The sequence below is a fragment of the Ambystoma mexicanum genome, chromosome 1q, assembly GCF_040938575.1.
Source record: "Ambystoma mexicanum isolate Mex_15411 chromosome 1q, UKY_AmexF1_1, whole genome shotgun sequence".
Classification (NCBI taxonomy): Eukaryota; Metazoa; Chordata; class Amphibia; order Caudata; family Ambystomatidae; genus Ambystoma; species Ambystoma mexicanum.
The window spans coordinates 522238022-522261687 of record NC_090922.1 but is presented as its reverse complement, the minus strand read 5'-3'; the positions used below and the strand labels follow the sequence as shown (position 1 = coordinate 522261687).

At 44.5% G+C, this 23666-nt stretch overlaps 1 protein-coding gene across 1 annotated transcript in view; it reads right to left on the bottom strand.

Annotated features, from left to right (window-relative positions):
• Nucleotides 1-202: 202 nt before the first annotated feature.
• Nucleotides 203-23666, bottom strand: part of LOC138521635 (cornifelin homolog) — a 101954-nt gene continuing 78490 nt past the window's right edge. The window contains exons 3-4 of the mRNA XM_069634616.1: nt 11348-11484; nt 203-1684 (exon numbers count right to left, since the gene is read on the bottom strand). Coding sequence (XP_069490717.1) covers nt 1595-1684; nt 11348-11484 — 227 coding nt within the window. The 3' untranslated portion in view covers nt 203-1594. The remainder of the gene's footprint in view (nt 1685-11347; nt 11485-23666) is intronic.

Here is a 23666-nt window from a genome sequence, read left to right as displayed (position 1 = left end):
TAACCCCAAGCCTTTCGGCAAAGCAGATTTTTCTCATGTGGACAACCTACAGATTTGGGCCTAGGGTGTCGAAGCCACCAAGGAAAACAGAGAACCCCATGCATTTCCGAAAAGAAGAAACCCGTGGGCACCCCCCTTTCCACTAAAAACATCTATGGTGCTTTAGTGACCCCCACACCCACCCAAAACAAGTTATAATTTGTTTTATTTTTGTTTTGCCCCTTTACTAGGGGCAGATGGGCACATGTGTGTAGCCATCTGCCCCATGGGAGGGGGGGCAAAATGTACTGCCCAGGCTTGGGGGGTGGCTCTGCCAATATTTGCAGTGCCCCCCCGCCCCACTCTAAATGGATGGGCATCTCATGTACCCCTTCCTAGGGGCAGAAATATGCCCCCAGGGAAGGCTACGTATGGTGCCCCATCCACTTAGGGTGGGGGAAACGGGCCACCCCCCTTTCAAACACCAAAAATCCTGGTGGTCTAGTGGGCCCCCTGCCCCCAACCAAAACAAGTTATAATATATATATTTTTGCTTTGCCCTTCTCTAGGGGTAGATGGGCACATATGTGTGACCATCTGCCCCCAAGGGGGTCAGAACATACTGCCCCAGGCTTGGGAGGGGTGGCTCTGCCAATATTTGCAGTGCCCCCCCCACCCCAAATGGATGGAGAGCATCTCATGTACCCCTTCCTAGGGGGAGAAAGGTGCCCCCATCCAGTTAGGGTGGGGTGAGCGCCACCCCCCTTGCAAAAATCCCTGGTGACTAATGGTCCCACCCGCACCACCCAAAACTACGTTTTTTTTTTTGTTTCCCCCCCTTCCCTGGGGGCAGATGATCACCCATCTGCCCCCAGGGTATTGCCCCCACGCTTTGGGGGCCAGGGGGGAGAGGGCAGTTTCCATAGTAAGCAGCCCCTCACCCCACTTTAAAAACAGATCCCTGCACGACACATCAAACACATATTCTGGGGGGGATAAATGACATTACATCCCCCCCACTTAAAATTGTGGGGGGGATTTGTGCCCCCTGGCCCCCCATGTCCTACACCCATGGGGCATATCTGCGGCATCCCAGCAATTATTTGTAGTCACGTGATTCCTAGGAAAGAATATTAGGTGCAATTTGAAAAGGTGCACATTATGACAACCTGTTGACATATCACTCAAGCCGAGGGATTTTACAATAAAGGTAATACACGCAGAGAGAGATAGAGCGAGAGAAATACTCCATGCAGAACGGTGGTCTCTTGCTCTTTAATGATAGATCTACAAAGCGTATACCTCCCCACACCTATTTCAGAGAAACCAAGACAATTCAGTAGGGGCCCACTCCAAGCCTTCGGACACATTCTATAACTTGCTCTAGAAGAAGCAATGATATTCACCTCTCGTGATTGGTGTAGGCAGCAGACATTGACCCTATGCATTCAAAAGTTCAGGAAATTGACATATCCCCTCGCCTACGCTGATGCCCCCTTCCCTGACTGTGAATCGAAGCTGAGAGAAGAAAAAGACACGGAAAAGAGCAGAAACTGTGCAATCAAGTCCACTTCTTTGCTGCACGGGCTGTACAAGAGGTTGCGATCTTTCAAAATCAACGCCGGTTCTTCAGCTCGCGGGCCATCTGACAGAGGCCACAGAGCGGCACGCATACCATGGCCATCCAGTCACAGCAGATGGAGCCCTGGAAAGAGAAGCACATGCAGTTAGTAGGGGGCAGTGCTTAATTTGCCAAATAATAAGTACCAGGGCCCAGACATTTTCTACCACACCTGGGACACATCAGGGCGGGCAACTCCCAGCCCACTATTGCCACCCCCCACAGCTGCGCTCCACAGTGTCAGTATATTTAGGGCAAAAGCTGCAACTCCCACTGCCTGTTGTGGGTGATAGAAGGACTACGCATAGCAGATGTGCAATTTTCAGATATAGCAGATGTGCAATTTTCAGATATAGCAGATGTGCAATTTTCAGATACCAATCAGCAATAAACTAACATTGCATTCTAACTTAAGGCAAATGTGCTTCTTTAAACACTTTATCATTGTTAAGATTTTGCTTGGATTCTGTAGGTGAAAAGTGGAACATGTTGACCATCTCATAACAAAAAAAGAGCAACCGTGATTTCCAACTAGGGTACGTTGATTGACAAATGCAGGAAAAATCATTCCTGAACTGATGAACTTGCCTGCCAAACGCTGGAGCAAAATCGTTTTGTGTAGGTTGGCACTCATGACAGACAATCTCTTAGGCAGCGGCCTTCATCCTGGTTTTGCCCCTTTGTGGCTGATGCTGGCTAGTGACTGTCCTCATGTTGTCAACGCACACCACTGTAGTATTGTTACAGGTTATCACAGTAGCTGAGCTACATCAATGTTTTGCAGGATGGCTGGAGTGGTGTGGGGGCATGGCCAGCACATGCATCCAGCATTGTCACTCTCCCACTCATTGTTATTCATGGAAATAGATAACTAGCACTGTCCCGCCCACCTGGGTCATCAGGTTCATGAATAACATTGAGCCAGCCCCGGAAGGGGCTCTGTTCACAGTGTTGTTGCTTGTTGTGTCACAATTACATAATGAGATTAAAAATAATAGAGTTGACTTAACACTACATCATAATCAGACTGAGTCTGAGAAAATAAGTGCCGGGCCTCACAAATAAGTGGCAGGGCCGAGCCCTGGCAAATACCACCACAAATTAAGCACTAAAGAGGATAACACACTTTGAACTGGCAAATCTGTCAGAACCTTAAAACCCGCAGCATGGAACATCACACTTCCAAGACCACCCAGCAGAGGTAATGAGGGAGACCCAGACGTGTAAACAGAAAACAAATTGGATTCTGCTCAGCGTTGCACTCTTTTATTTATTTGAAGATTTCTTCACATGTCACATAAATATTGACCTGCGACAAGGCAAAGATATCAAGAGTCACTAATGTGTCACTCATTGGGTGTCATTCCTTGCTCCACAATTAATCTCACTCATTGCCATGCAGATTCTGTCACTGTGCGTGAGTACTATCAAGTGAAATACAGTCTACCTAAGGAGATTTAAATGAGCATTGTTTCATCGCTATACCCAAGTAAAAACACTCTCACTTTAGGAACAAAATGATGGTGTGCAACATGGGCTTGATCCCCGGTGCAGCGCTTAGAAGCTGGAGGAGTCTGGCATTAACTGTGATATAAAAACACTCAATAATAATAATAAGTCAACACTCCCTGCGCCTCTAATCTCTTTTAGGGGATCTCTGCACACATATTCATCTTTTCACTTTGCACTCGGGTACACGCCTGTAATCCAAACTCAAGTATCCCCTGGAAGCGAGGGGCGCCCTTATAAAAATGCTGCTCCCCCCCCATCGGCCACCCCAGCAAAAAAGCAAAAAAGCAGTTCAGTGCAAAAAAAAATCTTTCTTTTTTGCCGCAGCCGGGGATGGACTGGAGTCAGATCAGAGAGCCATGGTGGCTCTGCACCCCATTGATCGATTGGCGCATGCTCAGTGGACCCAGAAGCACAGCCTGAACACGCGCATTTCTGCTTTGGCTCGTGCTTCCAGGCTGTGTTCCAGACTCTGAAAAGGAGACTTGGGCTGTGTCGCTGACTGAGGGATCGAGTGGTTCCTGGCAAACACTTCAGAGCCAGCGGAGGATGGTATGTGTGTGGCACCAGGGGGTGGTGCGGCAAGACCACTCAGGAATCTGGGAATCCTGCGAAAGATCAGTGTTGACATTGCTAGGATGGTCAGCAAAATGTGTCTCTCCAGGGGTTGCCACATAAGCATGTTCGAGGACCGGTGGGCTATAAGCTAGCAAATGTGTACTGGAATAGAAGCCTCTAAGGGTGTCCAGTATCCCTATTAGGTTAGAAATCGTGACACTCAATAAATAATAAATCCCACTCTGACTCTGTTTTTAGTGTTCTCAGAGAACAATATCCTATTTTGTTGTGGAAAAACCCTTTTCCCTCATAGGTCTGTATCCCCAACCCATTCTGACAAAACTAAATAAAGATGATGCACTCTGTCCTCTAACTAGCATGTTTTCTTTTGCTCCTATGTTGCACTGCCCCACATCCGTGACACGTTTCTAACGTATTGCATTTCTTCACACCCGAGCATGCCCTGCAGTACCACTACTGCCATATTTCCTAGACTTGCCTTTTTCTCTCTGACTGGCTGTGTTGTCTGTTGACCTCTTTGCCAAATCTGATATTTACTTGGCTAAAAAAAGGCAGATTAGGCCACTCTAAGGCACACCCTAACCCTACAATGAGTTGGAGTACGCCCTACAAGGCCTCTGTTTTAAATGCCCCTTTTTAGTTTGGGCTATTATGTGGCAGAGCCATCTAAAAGCTGAAACTATTGCATTAGGAGTACAGATGGGGAGAGATGGCATATGAGGAGGGAAACAAAGCTTTAATGTGTTGTTTGGTTATTTACCCACCCATTGACTGCCCATGGCTATGCTAATCCCTATGGTCCCTCCAACCAAGTACCCTCCCTCTCTCCCCAACCCCCGCCAAAGCACCCCCGTCATGGGAATTCTTTGAGCTCTCTTTTTTCAGGCTTTGCCATCAAACTTTGCTTTGAAAAACATTGGCAGACCCTTCAAGTGCTGTCTTCTGAGTGTTAATGACTTAATTTGTGCTGTAAACATGCTACTTATGTAATAGAAATGCCTTAACCAGGTCTGGCACCCAATTTATAAACACTATGCGTGTCCAGTGCTGAAGTCCTGTTAAAAACAAGTATTAGCAAAGTCAACAATGTTGGCTTGTGTAGACATATTAGGCATTGCAAGGCACTGCTATTAGATGCCCAGGCACTCACACCGTTTGCACCTGCTACTATCAATGGCCAGTTAATATCACCATAGCATGGATTATTTGGGAGCTCCCATGCCCCTGGGCTTGGGAGGGCTAAAGCCCCCTCAGCCCCCCTTTGACACAGCAGTCATCCCTGCTGTTATGCCCAGCCCGGGACCAGCCGGCATGAACCTGTCACATTTCTCACCTTGGAAAGCGGTGTATTTACTTAAACAAATACACTGCTCTCTGAGGTGAGAAAACAGGCATTGAAGTGAAGGGTAGAGGCTGAGGACAAAACCCTGCCAGCCCATCAGTAGGACTCCCTCCCCCCCATGGTGCACCTAAAGGCTTAACTGCTGGCTCAGCTTTTACATGGCCCATGATTTCAATAATTACCATGAACAAAAAAAAGTATATTTGTGTGCATGTGGGGATTGTATGTATGTATGTATGGATGAATGTATGTGTGCATGCATGCAAGGGAGTGTGTAGGTGGTTGTATGTTTGTATGCAAGACCTTGTCTGCAAGTGAACACCTGTGAATGAATGCAGTGTGGATGGTGTGACTGCGCGTGTTAATGAGCGCACAGTCTAAATGTTCTGGGTGCTCGTGTGAATGACAGATCAACTGTGTGGGTGCACGTGTCTGAATGTCTTCATATCTCTGTGCATCTCAGGAGGGGCATTGGAGCATGGACATTTTTTGACAAGAGCATGGCATGTTTTACTGCCGTTTTTGGGCAAAGGAAAACCAACGTGAGTGTTTTTATGTGATGGTGGGGTTTGAGTGGGGGTGGGATGGTGGAGAATACTACAGTGGGGATGACCTGGCTGGGTCTTACTGTGGCATAGAATGTTGTACTCGCATTAAGGTCAAAGGCAACATGATGAGTGTTCTTACATGGGGAGCGCATGTTTCCTTATTTTGACTTGGGTCCTTATTTTACTGGTGTTTAAGGTCAAAGGCAACACACATATTCTTACATGGGGAATATAACATGATGCGTGCAATATAATTGTACTTATATGGGGGGGATTTGTGTAATAATATGCTATTTATATAGTACTTTCACCAAAGCGATGTTCAGAGAACATATTTACATGAAATATATCACCCAGCCGAAGTTTGCACTCATTTAATAAGCTTTATTTATTGCATTTATTGACATTGCCCAAACCGTAAGTATCACAGCAGTGATACAACTTGGTGAGCAGGGAAAACAGTACAGTACATAGTAAGAGAGGGGTAACAAGGTGCAAAAGCAACATAATAGTACAAGGTCCATAGGGGAGGGTAGGAATCAGGGAGGTCACTTTGAAGTATGTATGAAAGGCTGAGTTGGCCTTGCTGTGATTTGAACCTGCAAATCATACTCAGATTACAACAGCATGCGCTCAGCCCGCGGAGCTATCTTACCAGCTAGCCAGCAAGACCATGTCTTCTTTCTGTGCCATTGCAGTTTATTACTGGTGTTAAGGCCAACGGCAACATAAGTGTTCTTACATTGGGGTGGGGGCATTCATGCTGCCTGCAAGGCTGTTTATCTACTGTGGCATGACATGTTTACTGCCATTAGGGAGAAAATACAACATCAGTGTTCTTATATGGGGGGTGGGGGATTTGTGTAGCCAGAAAGGATATATTTTCTTACTGTGGCATGGCTTTTTTTCACTGGCATTAAGGTAAAGCCAACAGGAGTATGTTCTTACATGGAGATACTGGCATGTACTGGGAGAGCTAGCATAAACATGCTTTGTCATAGTACGGTTACTGGCATTATGGACAAAGCAAACATGAGTATTTTCCTATGTGAGAATAGTGGCATATATAAGTGCACCAGAATGGACATGTGTGACCACAATCAATATGAAAATGCTTTTTTGCACTTGCAGAGAACTGGCACATAGCAGACAAAATTAAAATGCTCCTGTGCATTGTTGGTGGCTTGGCATATAACATACTTTTTATGTCTTACCCTACAAAACCGATTATAAACTGCGTAGGTTTTTACCTAATTCATCACAGAAAGTGTACTGAAAAATGCACTATATTAACCCATTAAAATGGGCTTGGGGAGAGGGTGGGTTTGGAGGGAAATCACTAGCGCAATAGGTTTAATGTCCCGTCTTACTAGCAGTTTTCAAAACTGCCATCCATCCCAGCCAAAATGTTGAGGCTGGATCCGGCCTTGTGTGGCACCCTGTGTGCCACCCCATGATTACCTATGGCCTCATCAGTCCACCCCTATGAAACAATTCTGGGGGCTCCACTGCCAGAGACAAGTAATTGCTCCCCACTAGTGCCTAATCTCTCCTACATTGTACTCACATGCATTTAACTGTAATCAATGTAAATAAAAGATAAGAAAAATATAGTATTTTCAGATTCAATTAGCTCATTTAGAGCAATTTTACAGTTGAAAGGGCGATAGTCAAGAAATAATCCTCGTGGAAATATTGTGGTATGACAGAGGTCCTGACCCCTAAAATATTTTCCCCAAATATTCTAGCAAGGGTGTCATTTAGAATTATAAACTCTAATCCTAGAGTACTTGGGAAAAGTGTTTGATTTTAGTCAGGGTGTACATTTGGGGAAATGTCACCCACTGGCAACATTTTCCTTAATGGGATTTTCACTGGATGTCGGTACATTCCCCCCACCCCCCAGAAAGCTCTCTTTTCACTTACTTTCACACTTTGCCACTATCAAGCGGTCTCTCTCTCTCTCTCTCTCTCTCTCTCTCTCTCTCTCTCTCTCTCTCTCTCTCTCTCTCTCTCTCTATCTCTCTCTCTCTCACACTCTCTCTCTCTCTCACTATCTCTTTCTCCCTCCTTCTCTCTCTTTATGTCTCTCTCTCTTTCTGTGACGAATCAGCTTCCAGGGCACCAGTTGTCCAGGGATGAATCTCGGTCTCTAAGCCATCAATCAGCCCCACACCTCTAGTACACCAGAAGGGATCCAAACAGGTTGGAACACAAGTAAATTATGAACCTCCTTGTCCAATTTTGGTAACATAGATGGAACGGCAGGATTATCTCTTCAAGGTCGTGGGTCGCTGGTTAGTTGCAACACAGCAAAAATACAATTATTATTCAATGATAAAAGGGACTGTCCAATCAAGGTTGTATACACATATCTACAGAACAGGTTATCATGCCAGGTTCTTTCTGGAGAGGAGCGCCTGCTACCTTCTTTGAAATGTTTGCAAAGAACCTGGGGTTGGTCACCCTGAGTTACCTGGGGGCAACCAGACATGGGCTCCCTGCTCACTGTGCTCAGAGAGACAAAGCTTCACCTCACTGTTGAGGCCCAACAAGGCTAAAACACGTGTATGGGGTTGCTTTTGGTACTCTTGTTCAGAGAGGAATTGCCATAGCATTTCGGTGCTGGACTGCCCATGTGGGCGGGACAAAGACTGATATACAAATGGATATTTCCCATCTGTGAAAGGTACAGTGAGCAAAAAGCGTGTGCTGCAAACTCTCATCTCAGAACAGGTTATCATGCCATGTTCTCTCTGGAGAGGAGCGCCTGCTACCTCCTTTGAAATGTTTGCAAGGAACTTGGGGTTGGTCACCCTGAGTTACCTGGGGCCAACTAGACGTGGACTCCCTGTTCAGAGAGACAAAGCTTCACCTCACTGATGAGGTCCAACAAGGCTGAAACACGTGCATGGGGTTGCTTTTGGTACTCTTGTTCAGAGAGGAATTGCCATAGCATTTCGGTGCTGGACTGCCCACGTGGGCGGGACAAAGACTGATATGCAAATGGATATTTCCCATCTGTGAAAGATACAGTGAGCAAAAAGCGTGTGCTGCAAACTCTCATCTCAGAGCAGGTTATCATGCCAGGTTCTTTCTGGAGAAGAGCGCCTGCTACCTTCTTTGAAACATATCTACTTTATTATTATTACAACAGACAGTTCTAGCACACTACAAACTACAACCCACCCTTAATGTACCTGGTGCTTGAGATGATCTTGATGCTCGACAGCGTCAAATCGGTTCCAGGACACTTTGCAGATCCTGTGACAGAGTTCAAGAAGGGAAAGAGCTATGGGTATCAGGTAGCAGGTAGTTCGGCAAGCGAGGCAGGACAAACGGCTGCAGGCTGGCCTACACAGCATCTCAGGGTCAAGAATCATTGTCTCTGTGCTGGTTGGCAGATCTGGAACACTGGTCGAGGCTTCTCGGACGGCTTTAGTGATTGCAGCGTGACAAAATGTCCGTAAAAGATGGACACTGATTCATGCTTGTTGTGGCACTCCTGCTAGCTTCTTCGCAGGACTTGTGTCATCCTTTAAGGTGGACGGCCCAAAGCTGAGGGGAGTGTTTGCAGGCAACGTCCTCGTCCTTTGTTCAGAGACTCTCTGGCACTTTCAACCTAGGAGACTTGCTGGCAGAACCTAGCAGGGAATGCTCTGTGCTGGATGGCTACCAGTTCTGGAGCTGCTGGACGGGTCCTCTGAGTCTGGTATCTCCCTCTGTTCACTGGGAGATGATCAGGGGAGGGAACTTGCTTCCCTCTTGGAAATCCTGGTCTTCCTTCACTGGTGGAAGCTGTAAGGCAGACTGCACCTTCAGCCAGGGTCCAAATGATTTCTTCTTCTTACTCCTTTCAAAGTCGTCAGATGATCTGCAAAGTGAGGGGCTCAGCCCTCTTTTAAAGGCAAATGAGCCCCATTGATTGGTGCAGGTTAAGCCTACCTAAATGAACCAATGCTGGGTGCCCATCAACAATCTTCTGGAAATCCATGCACAATCAAGGAAATGAAACCGTGCCATGGCCATTGGAATGATCTGATGTCCGGTTGCATGTAAACTCTGCAGGGTTCTCACACAGAGGCTAAACATTACTGCGCATCAGAATCTGCAGACACTTAATCAGAATGCACACACACACACACACACACACACGCACGCACGCACGCACGCACGCACGCACGCGCGCGCACTCATGTTTTCTGCACAGGTTACCTCAGTGTGCACAGCCACTATAATGAAGCCGGATATCTAGCTGGTTCTTTGATCATCTTGAATCATAGTAGAGTAGGGGGTAAACAACTGCAACACGAGGCTGATACCCTGCTGGGAATCGACAGCCATATGAAAACGGTGACTGATGCTCGACGCTGGAGCTGGCGCACAGCTGACAACTAAAACTCTTGGCTTCGAAGGTTCACTGTCTTATCTTTCAAGAAGAGAGGTATTGGCAGGCAGGTGTGGGTCACTGTAAAAATCAGTATGGTTACTTTGTAACAGCAGTACTTTAATTTGGGACAGGGGTATGTGAGATAAATGGTCTGTGGGGTCATGTTTAAGAAATCGTGTCCGGATAAGTCCCAATTATTTCTATCACAAGACTATGGCCACGGTAAACAGTTGCCTTGATTGGAGCAAATTATATCTCTGGCGTTGGCTTTTCCATGAGGAGCTTGTGACTGCACATTACTAATTACACTATAAATATGTTAGGTTGGTGCAAGGGAATTATGCACATGTTATCAAAATGCAGGCCTAAAATTTTTTTAAAAAGTTCTGAGGGAACTTCACGGTGGACTTTCCCTCTCACTCTGTGTGCTGCAAGCCCCTTACACAGTCACTTTAAGCTACAGAGAGCATAGTACATGACCCCACACTCCTCACACTGTCTATAAACGTTGCCCAACCCTTTACTTGCAGTAAACAAGGTACAATCTGTGCAGAGGAGTCATATCTTCAAGTTCCCCCAAGTCCTGTGAGCGCCTCCCACTGTCTGTTGATGTGCTTCAATCTCCCCCCTTTCTTCACTGTGGCCTTATCCTACCTGGGTGAATGAACGAGTGCTGTACTTGGTCTCTTCCAAAGACTGAAAAGTTGAAATCATCACACCCAGCTCTGCTGTGGAGTGGATAGTGGAAACCATCCTACCACGTCTGAACCCCTGAGCACCCAGAAGCACTATAGGCGCCATTGTTGTGCAGGAATTGTGATACTCCCAAATATGAGTGTGCTACAGATTGTGGGTTCGGGTGAAGCACATGGACCCAAGCCTTGTGACAACTGCTGAGATGTTCCTAGAAGGCTTCCAGTTGTAGCTGTCGTGCTACAGATAACCCTCTTGGACAGTTGCAGCATTCCTCATTGAACCACCTGCATACACCAGCCCACATTAGCCCTCAAATATGTGCTGAACATACTGTTGCTAGCCGGAAGATATCAGGATGTTGTTCATCATGTTATGATCTGATGCCATAGCTCACCTACGATTGCCTTAAATGACCCACATGTGCAGTGTTGTGCGCGCTATGTGAGTGCGCAGTTACACTTGATAACTATGGCCACTTTGCGTCATAACTTTAGATCTGCATCCACAGTGTGCATCCTCACAATAGCATACATCAATTGCAGTTTCGCCCCGTGTTTGCGGGACCCTGCGAATGGGGGGGGGCGTGCATGGTAATTTTCCTGTACCTAAAGTAAAGGGATTGTGCAGCCCCCTCCACATCCGGAGTTCTCCACTGCCCCTTTGTAAAGGCCAGGTTCTCTTACCTCAATGTGGTAGCGCTCGCGGATCCCGGTACGTAAGGCGACCAGGGTCCCAGGCAAGTAGGCAAGGCAGCAGCATTCTCCAAAGTCTTCAGCTACCCTGCAGGCTAGGATGCAGGGGCAGAAAGTCCCACAGAGACCTGAAAAGTGAATAAAGGAGCAGCGTCAGAGTCCTGCAAAGATCACAGGACACTCCGATGGCGTAGGCCAGAGGGATGGAGGCATAACACGTTAAATGATCTTCTGCTCAATGTTATGTTATTTTTAGATTGATTATTTGCGGGTGTACTCTGCACAGGGATGTTAGATATAATGGGCAATTAAATGGAAAATGAAATTGGCAAATTAAGCCCACAAATATATTCATTCCTGAAATGATTTCCATAAGCGGTGAATTGGTTTTTTGTTCCTCTTTTTAAACACGTTGGAGCAATTTTCTTTAGGAAAAAGGGACTGTAGTAAGATTCCAGCTACCACTCATTAAAATCCTAATCCTAGTAAGCCCACTTTCAGGAATTCAGTTCACTCTTACCATTGAATGTTCACGCAATACACCATTCACAGTGTTTTCTCTACTAGTGTGCGCACAGGACACCTGCTAGTGTGGAGGCCTCCAGCATTCTGCAGGTGCTCTGACCCACACACATGAGTATTCATGCCCACAGCACTGCACATGCACTGAATCACACCTTGGAAGTGCTACACCGGCATCATGTAGGAAAGATGATTGGTCGGGGATGACAGTACCGGACCTGAACATTCATTACGAATTTACAGAGGGGTGCGCCTCTGTCTGTGACACTCTCTGCGCTCATTCCCCCAACACCCAGCCTGCTCTCCCCTGTTGGAAACATGGAAAGAGGAATGTGCAAAATGGCAATGCTCTAACGTGGCAAAAGGGCTTCTATTTATTTTTGAAACATCCACCTATACACCTCAAACTATGCATCATTCAATTCGGGGCCATTAAAGCAAATCCATTAATCGATAGATACCTTACATGTCTGAACACTTTTGGAGGCCACAGCTGAATCCCCATTCAACATTCAGGATCTATCTGAATGTCATCCGCATACATATCGAAAAGGCATCTGAAGGGTTCTAGGCAAGGCACAATAGACTTAACATACATTTAAAAGGGCAATTGCTTGTTCTCGGGCCAATTCAAAGATGGCAGTTCAAACGAGAACCAGTTCACATATGCCCTGGCATGATCAAGAAGCAGATAATGGCCCCCATTCTAAATACAGCTGATAGAAGCACCAGTATCAGCAGACCAGTCATCCTGCTTTCACCCACATGTCTAGCATTGTCCAATGGGCTAGCCCAGTCACAGTGATCCTGCCATCTTCAGAGCGAAGCTGCTGGCAATGTGATTCCGAGTACGCCTCCAGTTATGAGGCTGCTACTCTCTCTTAGATTTTGCCTAGGTAAAGTAGCTGTGAAATTGGATTGTTATATACTGGAGATGAGGGTTCTGGCAAAGGTTTTCTAAGCAATTTTAATCAAATCTTTTTTCTAGACTATTAGGTATAAGGCCACAGGTTAAAGAAGAGTTTTTTAATGGACAGGACTTAGTAGAAATTGGTTTGTCAAGCAACCCAGTTCGTCAAAGTTATTTGGGGGTGAAGCAATGTTTTTTTCTTGGTCATGATAATCTTAATAATCTCCGGTTTGGTCAATTGTGAACATTGAACCAGTGGGTTATTGACTGAGAAGAATGGTGCAGTGGACAATCCCAACAATGGAATGTTATCGGATATTCAACCACGCCTGAATGCAATATTGAAATCTTAGCATCATAGAACGATAGTAATGATTCAGCTAATTCCGGGCTGGAGTAAGACTACAGAATTGGTTTACTATTACATACATATCTTTGCATGGGTTCTAGTTACTGAAATATGAGCAGAATAAAAATGCTTATTGGCTCTAAAAATATATATTGTATATTGCTTCAGAAACTGCCAATAAGACACCTCACTGTTAGACCTAATTTATACTCAGCAAGCCAAACCTCTTGACAGTCTTTATCCAATGATTCAGTGAACCACTTAGCATGATTGGCTTTTTGGACAAGTGGAACTAGTTTTAGAGGGGCAATCTGATCACCAGCTGATGTGACCTTACAGTTTAGTTTCTCTAGAATCCTGGCTGGTTCAGTGTCTATCTTGGATACACTTTTTTTTACCCGATCTATGTAAAACTTTAGATGTCTTTGAACTTGATCGTTGTCTTCATTTCTTCTTGTCAAGGGAAGAAAAAGGGGAAATGATAAATGGGCCGACTTTTAGATCGCGTTCGTAAGCAAATAATTGCTTCAGCCAAATATCATGAATCTGGATGGCTTCCTTGAGTAAGGATGTTGGGCCATGTTACATAACCTTAATTCAACACTTTTAGAAATGTCAGTACCATCCAAAAAGACATTAAGTTCACTTGTGATTATAAGATTTGAATATTTCATTAATAAATCAGCAACAATGTCTAAAAGATTGCTAATAAAATCATTGTGTTGTTTAATTGGGCAATACGAATTAAACTACTGGATCAAGAGTTATCTGAAAGGGTAGCAGGAGCCAGCATGAGATCAGCTGTTTGACATGTTGGACGAAGGTGAAGCTTTATTTACATTGGAGATTTAAAAATCATTGCTAGCCCACCATCTCTAATTGGTCAGTTAGATGTTCAAATTGTGTAGCCAATAGAACAAGAACATGTCACAAATAATGTCATGGATAGATGGTACTGATGTGGGCAAAATCACTTTTCAATAAAGAGCACATTTATTGAATGTACGGGTAATGGAAAATAAAATGAAAATACGTGCAGAATTTGTCATGGACCTTGATGTGAACGAATGATGAAGGAAACATCTGAAGGCAAATTGCATTGTTTGCATCATTATTGGCACTTGCTTTGATGAACATATTAGATATTGGAAGCTCAGATCATTACTCTGAGTGTTGACTCCATGAGAAATATTTTAATTGAGATCCTTATTCTGTGTCTTGTGCTATGTTACGTTTTGGCTAGATGGATTTTGGTATGTCCTCCACTAATACATACTAGCAAAAGAAACTACAATTTACTTGATTATAATTTCCACCTTATTTATCTAGTTATCTACTGTTGTTTGTTTGGTGTATTGTTTTTGGTTTTGTTTTAATTATGTTGCTTTATGCAAGAGTGTAAAGTGTCCCATGGATCCCTCCGCCATGCCTGGAGCACCTACCCTGGCAACCACTGGTCTGGCGGTGGCTCAAAGTACTTAACACAAAATATATGTTTGAGTAGAGGGCGTGGCAACAGTGACATACAGGGCCTGTGCTACGCTGCACGCTGGTGCCTTCAGGTTGCTTAGCAACCACACTTTGTTCCCTGCCCACTCATGCCATACGTTCCTGTAGTGGGGCAATTATTGACTAGAGAGCATGTTCAGGCTCTGCCCCCCTGCCTTCTTCAGAAGAAACCAAATTATAAGATAAAAAAGGACACATTTGAAACGGCACTTTAAATTGTCCTGGAAATGCAGCGGACACAAAGAATAGTTGTTTTTCCACCACACAAGTAGGGGGCAGATGAGGCATTAGCTTGCACAATTAGTGTGTTTTAAAATAGAATAGATTAGGTGACAGGAAGGAGTGTACACAAGATAGGGACTCACTACACAAGTTGGGCAGGACCAATGTAGGCAGATAAGGTTGCTGCTACCCACCGGAAGGGTAATCATGTGACAGGCATGCACCAGCAAATAGGTAGATAGCAAAATAAATGTGTCCTGCAGAAGAAAAATGTGACAAGCAGTTGCTATTTTAAACTGCACCAACACAGCAGAGAATTATGCCCTACAGTTTTAAGAGAGGCCCCACGTAAGCACGCTATTTGAACAAATACATTTAATTCAGGAAAATGCTGTGGTGACTAGATGGTAGCTGCCTCCAAGGAAGACAAATAATTACTGAGCAAACGGTGAAAGCAGCATTATTCATAATAACAGTATTCATAAATGTGTCAAGAACAGAATGGCGGTTACTGTTGGTAGAATAAGGAGGTCCACAATTGCTGGAAATTGGTCCTTGAAACTCAGAGACATCATGGGGGAGATAACATGGGCTGTTTTATTGAATTAAGAACAAAGGCGATACACTAGTCCTCTCCTCCCATCTACATAAAACATGTCATCATGCCGCCAGTTCACAGAGAGTGTGACTGCATGTTAACCGATATGCACATGTCTTTTTCACTGCAGAAGTAATTTAGAGCCCACCAAAAATATTCAAGCATGATGATGTAGCACATTGTATGGTATGTTTTATGGGCGGGATGTTATATAAAGAGTTATCCAATCATTATTGTTGGACATATAGAATTATATATGTAGCTTAGTAGAGGGAACCATTGACTAGGAGCAATAGGTTTTCATAACTATGACATCGGAATGATTATATAAACTGTTGTTTCCTGTTGAAATGTTGGAGAAAATCTTGAGTGAGAACTTGATTGTTGATCTTTTTTTCCCCCCAAGCTTTACATTGCAAATAAAGCTGGGTTAACTTGCATTTGGCATACCACAATCCACTCTGTGTTTTCTCTTTATTGGCAATACCGTTTCAGAGGGTTATGTGGTTTTGGGCCCCTGTTTTCATTCCTTTCTTACAAGCACTGCCTGAGGCGGAGTCCATTGGCTGTGTCATCTAGACAAAGGACCACAGCAGCATATAACAGCATGTTTAGGTAAGTTAAAAACAAATCTTTAATCCAAGGGCTTGGCATTTAGACAAGATATTTGAATGTTTGAATTGGCACATATTTATGATCTGTGGGCTGCAACACCATGGCAAAGCTTTACATATGATTGACGCCCCTTGCATTAGAATTGGAGACTACAGATCTTAAGTCTGTGGCAATTCAACCTTTAACATATTATTAGGTAAGTTAAAAAAAGTGTTTGTATGTATGCATGTTTGAATGTAATACAGTGTCTGTGTTTTATTTTGTATGTGAAAGAGTCTGAATGCATGGACATCAATGTGTGTGTGTGTGTGTGTGTGTGTGTGTGTGTGTGTGTGTGTGTGTGTGTGTGTGTGTGTGTGTGTGTGTGTGTGTGTTGTAAAGGTTCAAATGTGTATTCATGCATGTGAGCCTGTGTGTGTGTTGTCAGAATATATTTGTGTGATTGTGCATCAGTGTGACTAACTGCATATGTGTTTATGTTTGAGTGTTACTAACTGCATGTGTGTGCAAATGCATGTGCACATGTGGGTGTTTGGTGGGGGCATCATAAACTTATTTTACCGGTACAATGCTAGCATATTTTGTGTATGTGATATCATCAACGAGTTTTACAGTGGCAGTGTTGGTATGTATTTTGGGTGTAACTTCATAAAATGTGTATCAAGTAGCAATGCTGGCATACATTTTGGGTGTATCATCTTAAAACTGACATGAGAATGCTGGCATGTATTGGGAGTATGGCATCATGATAATGATTTAAAATGACAATGCTGGCTAATATTGATGTGCAGCTTTGTGAATGTGGTTTACATTGGCAATGCTGGAATGTATTGAGGGTATGAGATCAAGGGGATTTACAGTGTGAATGCTAGAATATAATGAATGCACAGCATCATTAAAGTGATGTGGCAATGCTGACATATATTGTGAGTGCAGCTTTATGATAATAATTTACATTGGCAAAGTTTGTTTTTATTATGGGCGCAGCTCAATTAAATTGATTTTCATTCGCAATACTGGAATGCACTGTATGCACAACATCAATGTGAGGTACAGTATGGATGTGAATGCTGGCATTCATTGTGGGTCTACCTTTATGAAAATGATTTACGGTGACAATGCTGACATGAACTATGCCTACTCATCATCAAAGCATCTTCAAATTTATTTACAGTGGGAATGCTGGCATATATCGTGGAGGCAGCATGATGAGCACTACATACAATGGCAATGATGATATATTCATTTTGGGTGCAGCTTCATGAAAGTGATGTACAATGGCAATGCTGGCACATGCTGTGGACACATGCATCATTAAAATGTGGTAACATGGTTTTATGCTCTCCACTGACCTGGCATCTTTTGATGATTTTCATCATATGCTACCCTAGAAGATCATTTGTAAATTGTATGATGCTTTACCCCTTTTTCCACAAAATTGTGCTGTAGAATTCACAATTTCAACCCATAATCTAATGAAATTCTCAGGTGAGAACCCTCACCTTCCTACATTACTTGTAACTCCTTTGCTATGCTTGATTGCTTGCACTAATTTGGGGGAGATGTTCAGCTGCTCCACTGAAAATGTTCATCATCCGCGACTGGCCTTGAATTGTTTGAATTCCTCATGCCCCATCAGCAGCCAATCCTCATTCCTTCCTCTGCGCCGGCACCAGTACAAAAAACTGCCTTAGCCGCTGGTTTTAATACTGTCCTTCCTTTCACCCTACTTTGTTAAGGGGCTAAATAAATCCTCTGTGCTTCATTTTTTTCACATGGACATTTGAATAAGGTCCTTGTAATGATCATATATGGAGTAATGCTATAAATATGTGTATTTTAGGTGATTATTTGCAAGGAAAATGATCTTAAATATGTCAACTATTTAAATGGAAACTTTAAATAACAAAAGAATTACTGACATTATGTCCACAAATGCACTGTATTATTTCCAATAGAGCACCTTCAGAAAAACGGTTCATTTTATTAATAAAGTAGTATGATTTGACATGACAAACGTATGGAAAACAATTATAGAAAAATATGCACCATTACGATTATAATGTTGGTACCTTGCTCTGTGTTGCATGGTTTTGCAGGTACAAACATAATTTCATTTTTATTTGACTTTATATTTTTGGGTGACGTGCATCCGTTTGTGCTCATGATTCTAATGCAAGTTTTCATAAGTTTCCATGTGTATTTTGCTGGTTCAAACAGTGAAGGCCTGGTTTACAAAGATTTGCATTGAAGAAAACAAGGTGAGGCCTGTGAGTATATCTGGTTTTGACCCACTACTTCCTACCTTATTAACACAGGCTAAAACGGGTGCAGATCTGGCGGCAATACCTTGAGTATCTCTTGTGTATTGGCCTTTTAGGCAAGAACTGCAGTCATCGCTGCCCACCCTTTTCCTAACAGACTGCTGCCACCAATTTCTTTACCTTCTTGCCTGTAACTAATGGAATTGTTCCCGACATTGCCTTCAAGCTCCTCGAGGCCTCCATTGTGCAATGCCAGACCTGCTCAGCATCCTTGATGAAGAGGGTAGAGCACCTCCTTGCTGAGCCCATCACTGACTTGGGTGATGCTTTGCTCTAAAGTGCCATCATTTCTGCCCCACTGAAATCTTCAGCTGCCGCCCTTCTTCATAAATATGTCATGGCAGACCCCACTAATTAGAACAACTTTTGCTCCATCACCGACATACTATTGCGGATTAGAATCCTAGAGAAAATCACACCAGTACATGACTATCAATCTAGATTCCAATCTCCCAGATTCAAGGGATACGAGACTCCTATTCCTGAGTCACAAAGTCCTTGAAGTTTTAGTCAGGAACACCCCTGTCGCTCTCATCCTTCTGGACTTTTCCGGAGTGTTTGACACTATGGGCCATGCTGTTCTTTTTGACAGACCTCACTCGACTATTGGCCTAGAAAGGACCAGCCCTCAACTGGGTCACCAACTACCTTCAGGAATGTGTAGCCATTGCTGCCTTCCTCTCCCCAACCACTGAACTGTTTTGAGCTGTTCCCCAAAGTACTATCATCTCCTTTTAGCTGTTTAATCTTTATGCCAGCCCTCCTGGTAATCTGATCAATACGTTCAAAACTGTGCTGATGACTTGCAAATCCTTCTGGAAACTGCATCTAATGACTCTGATTGAGACCTTGTTCTTACCTTTATGTAAAGAGTGCAAAACTGGACCATCGAAAAACACAACCCTTGCTTGGTCTAAAGTGAAATGATATGTTTTGGTCCCCCTCCCTTTCCTTTAAATGGCCTGCTACTTCGGGTCGCTTCCCAGTTTTCCTTCTCTTGCTGACAGAAAGCAGGCCATCTTGGTTGACAACAACCTTGCTTTCATCCCTGATATCAATCCCACAGCGCTAAAAACACACTAGCAAATGCACATGTTGAGTAAATTCTCCTCCTACCTAACGCTTTCTCTAAAAATGGATGTTGCCTAAGCCCCAGGTCTCTACAAACTTCATTTCTGCATTCCTTTTACTTTGACCTTAACAAGGACCATATTTGATTGTTATCACCAAACAGGCGAGGTCAAGCTAATTTTCTCCCTCAAAGCTTGGAACCCCATTTCTTCAGCCTTGCAAACTTTTAAATGGTTTCTGGTTGACTAGAGAATCATGGTCAAGACCCGACATGTCCGCCATAAAACTCCAACCAAGAGAGGTCTGACCGTCCTCCTGTCCAGAATAAAAATAACATGTTCCTTCCAGGAATCTTGCATCAGCCTCTCTGTAGTTGCTCAATCCTCCAAATGTCTGCAAAAAATGCTATGTTTGTCTCACTTATCATCTCCCTCTGGAACAGCCTCCCTGCCTCTCTCAAAATTGAGCAGAACCACCTCTGGTTCCAGAAGCAACTCAAGACCTTCCTCTTTGATTCCGCTTTCTCTCTTCTTCTCCCATGCTGATGACCCATCTGGTGCACGCACTGGTCACCTGGCCACCCTCAGAACTTGGGCCCTGGTGCCTACATGTCCATTTACACCTAGCACTGCTTCCCGGCTCCCCCAACACTTGTGGTCTGTATCTGCAACCCTACATTCCCTTCTCTGTGCACTTATGAGACGCTCGCTGGCTGCACTTGTGAGTTAACTGCACTCCCCCCCCAAACCCTCTGCCACTTCTCCCGTTCCGACTTCCCCGCACTTGTGCAATCTGAATGACACAAGGCCTAGTCAGATCGTTATTTTGTCCTCCCTTTGTTTCCCCTCCTTGTCTTGTCGCGCCTAGAAACACTTGTGTACAGGCGCGTTATAAATGCCACATCATATCATATCATAACTAAACTGTCCTTGAACAGATTCCGCCACAAGCCTAGAGCCTGACCGCTGGCAACTGCCTTTAGTCACTCCTTGACTCCCACCCCGCTTCTTCTTTTTTCTGAACTGTGGTTTCTTTTCTTCTTTTGTTCTATGGTCTGATGTAAATTTTTCCTCCGCCCCCTGCACCTTGAAACCATCTCAGCATTACTTTAAAAAACTTCAAACCAAAATTAAAAACATTTTTAAGATGCTTCTGTGCAAATGTTACCCTATTCTCCACTTGCTAATTTGTTGCCAGGGGCTTTCTGGCTTCCAGCTTTTTCTACCACTTGACCCTGTGCCAGTTGGCTTGTCAGCCACACTTTGTGGTGGCATCAATGTGCTAGGGGTGATAAGAGGTATGAGGCCTTCAAGGAAGCTAGTTTTCCATCAATTATTTTACCAAGTGGAGACTTCTTAAATGTAATCCCACCCTGCAACCGTCCGAGTGTCCAAACTCTGCCACCCCGCCCCTCTTCCAGACTGCTCATTTCTCCTCGGCTCTTGTTGGTCCCCTTGGTCACGTGGGAGCCATGCCTCCTGCAAAGTCATTAACTCCTGCAGTGCAGTCATGCCTGGTCAGCCACTCATAGGCAGAAGCTACGGGTGATGCCAGTGTGTCTGTTCGCTGCTTACCATTGAGATTAAAGTGACCTACGCATTTTGAAAAATGTGGACTTCCCAACGTTATTGTTAGAATACCAATGTTTCCATTCTTTGAGAATCTGGCCCAAAAACTGTAAAACTGGGGACATTCTGGAGACATTGGGTGCATTTTTGGGGTTCTGATTTGTAAATGCGATTTACCGAGATTTGCTCAGGTACATGCCAGAGATGCTCCAGCAAGCTTCATGGACCTGTTACAAGTTATCAGGTGCAAATCTTAGAGGCCCACAGACACCTTGTGGCTCACTCCAGTGCCAATGGAGTGATTGCTGCATCTCCCATACTGCTCCTCCATTCTTTAATTGCTGCATCACACACGTCTCCTTGGGTGTTACTGCTGATATATTGCTTCTTGATTGTTGCATCCACGTTACTGCTCCTTGAATATTGCATCTCACATATTATTTCTTGATTATTGTGTTCCATAGTGTCATTGTTGCAGCTCATACATTGCGACGTGATGATTGCAGCTCATGCTTTTCTTTATTGGTTGTTGCAGCTCAGTTACTGCTCCTTGAATATTGCTTTGCATATTTTGCTCCTTGATTATTGCACATAGATTGTTGCAGCCATATATTGTCCCTGCATTATTGAATTTCATCTACTGCGCTTTGATTTTTGCATCGTATAGAGTGAATTGATTTTTTGCATCTCATATATTGCCTATATTGACTGCTGCTTCTCCCTTTTCCCCCTTTGTTGCTGTATTTCATACATTGATTCTTGATTGTTGCATCTTCAGCACTGCTTCATAATTGTTGTATTTCACTGACGGCTGCATCTGATAGATTTCTCCTTGGCTGCTGCATATCTCCAGCTCACTAATTTGCTCCGCATTCTAGGTACCGCCTCACCCTGCACACATCATCTAGACACTGACAAGTTGCTGGTGAACACTTGCAAGTGCCCCCATCCCCTGCACACATTAGCACCATCTGAACTCTGCACCTCACCCACCAGCTTGTGAGAAACAGCCTCCCGGCAAGCCTATCAGGCAACACCCCATCCTTAGCAAATCCAACGGGATACTTACACAGCGACTCACTGATGGCCACACCCACCTCAAGTGTCCTCCCCACGACTCACCGAGAATCAGACAGGAACATAGAACATAGAACCTTCTGGCCTGCACTTACCAACACCTCATGCCTCTCAACTACCCAAGAAGAGGAATGGCAGACAATGTGCTACGCTGGACCACATCACTTTACATTACATTTCACTATTGCGATTCACAGACATGTGCTCAAGGGCATCCCATTGGTGCTCCAGGCATCTCCAGGTTTGCTCCGCTTGTGTGCTTTTTGAAACGGGCACAGGGCCGGATTACCCATTAGGCCAGGAAGGCACCAGCCTATGGTCCCCTCTCCTTTTAGGGCCCCCGTGACAACGGATCAAAATGAAGCGGTGCAGAAAATGTAAAACATATTAGGAGATCATTGGCATGGGTGGGCCGTGATATATTGACTGGCTAGTGGCCGCCACTGGGTTTAATCCGGCACTGATCGGGCAGCAGCCGCAGATCCAGACATTCATGCGGATCTCCGGATTTGGTCGCGCGCACACGTTTGTGAATCAGGCCCTATGTTTCTAACATTGCCTGGGACTGCATTTGTTTCAGGATGCTTACGTATTGGCCAAGTGTGGGAGCTACTTTTCAATGTTACTGTTGTTTTACTGCTCACGGTGTGTACTATTTTGTCTGTGGTACCTACAGCAGATAACAAGTAGCAAAGAGTGTGACAATTCTAGAGAGGCTGGGGAAAGTGTGGGGGGGGATGGGCCAATGGTTGCCTAATAGATTCAGGATTGGATGTGCTAGTAACATGCTACGTTGTGTTGTATGTTATATGGGAGTTTTATAACAATCTCCTAATATGGCGTGAGGTCTTAATGTGAGTATTATTCTCACATTTTGAGTGACTAGAGAATCTATTTCTGAAGTACATTGTTCTGCCGCATTCAGAGAAAGCCACTGTGCCTTGGAGTAGATGGCATCTTTGTCCTGAGAAAGAGGCTCCCTTATTATTCAATGGCTCAACTGGGCACTCACTGAATTGCCACGTGAAGAAAAGAGTGCATAAAATGTGTGCCGAGTTGCCAGTGGTTTCGTGAGTGAACAATCAAGAAACTTCGACTAGTCAGTATGAGAGTGGGTGTGTATGTGTGTCACTCTTTCACATACCCAAAACATCACTTTCCTGGAGTGCGTCTCTGATGTGCACACAATAAGGGGTTTCAAGAAGCAGCCATGTAAAGCGGGGGCCAGGACTCCCTACCATTTCTGAAAGGAGATGAACATTTAAGGCGCTTGAGTTGTGTGCATGACATTACAAAATGAATGGCCTGTATACATGTGATGCACAGTGTGTTGGTTACACACGAAATCGAACCCCAGAAAAAGTGACCAGCTTATATGTGTGGGCCGTTGATTCAAATGTTTGGTCACACCTGAATATGCAAGGGGCACTTTTGGGGGTGGGGGGTGAGCGTCAACCAGCCACACCGTCACCCCGAAGCAGCCCTGTCCTCTCCCCATGCCACCTGGTGGTTTCCCTGCCTCGCACAGCGCCCCAAGACATGTAG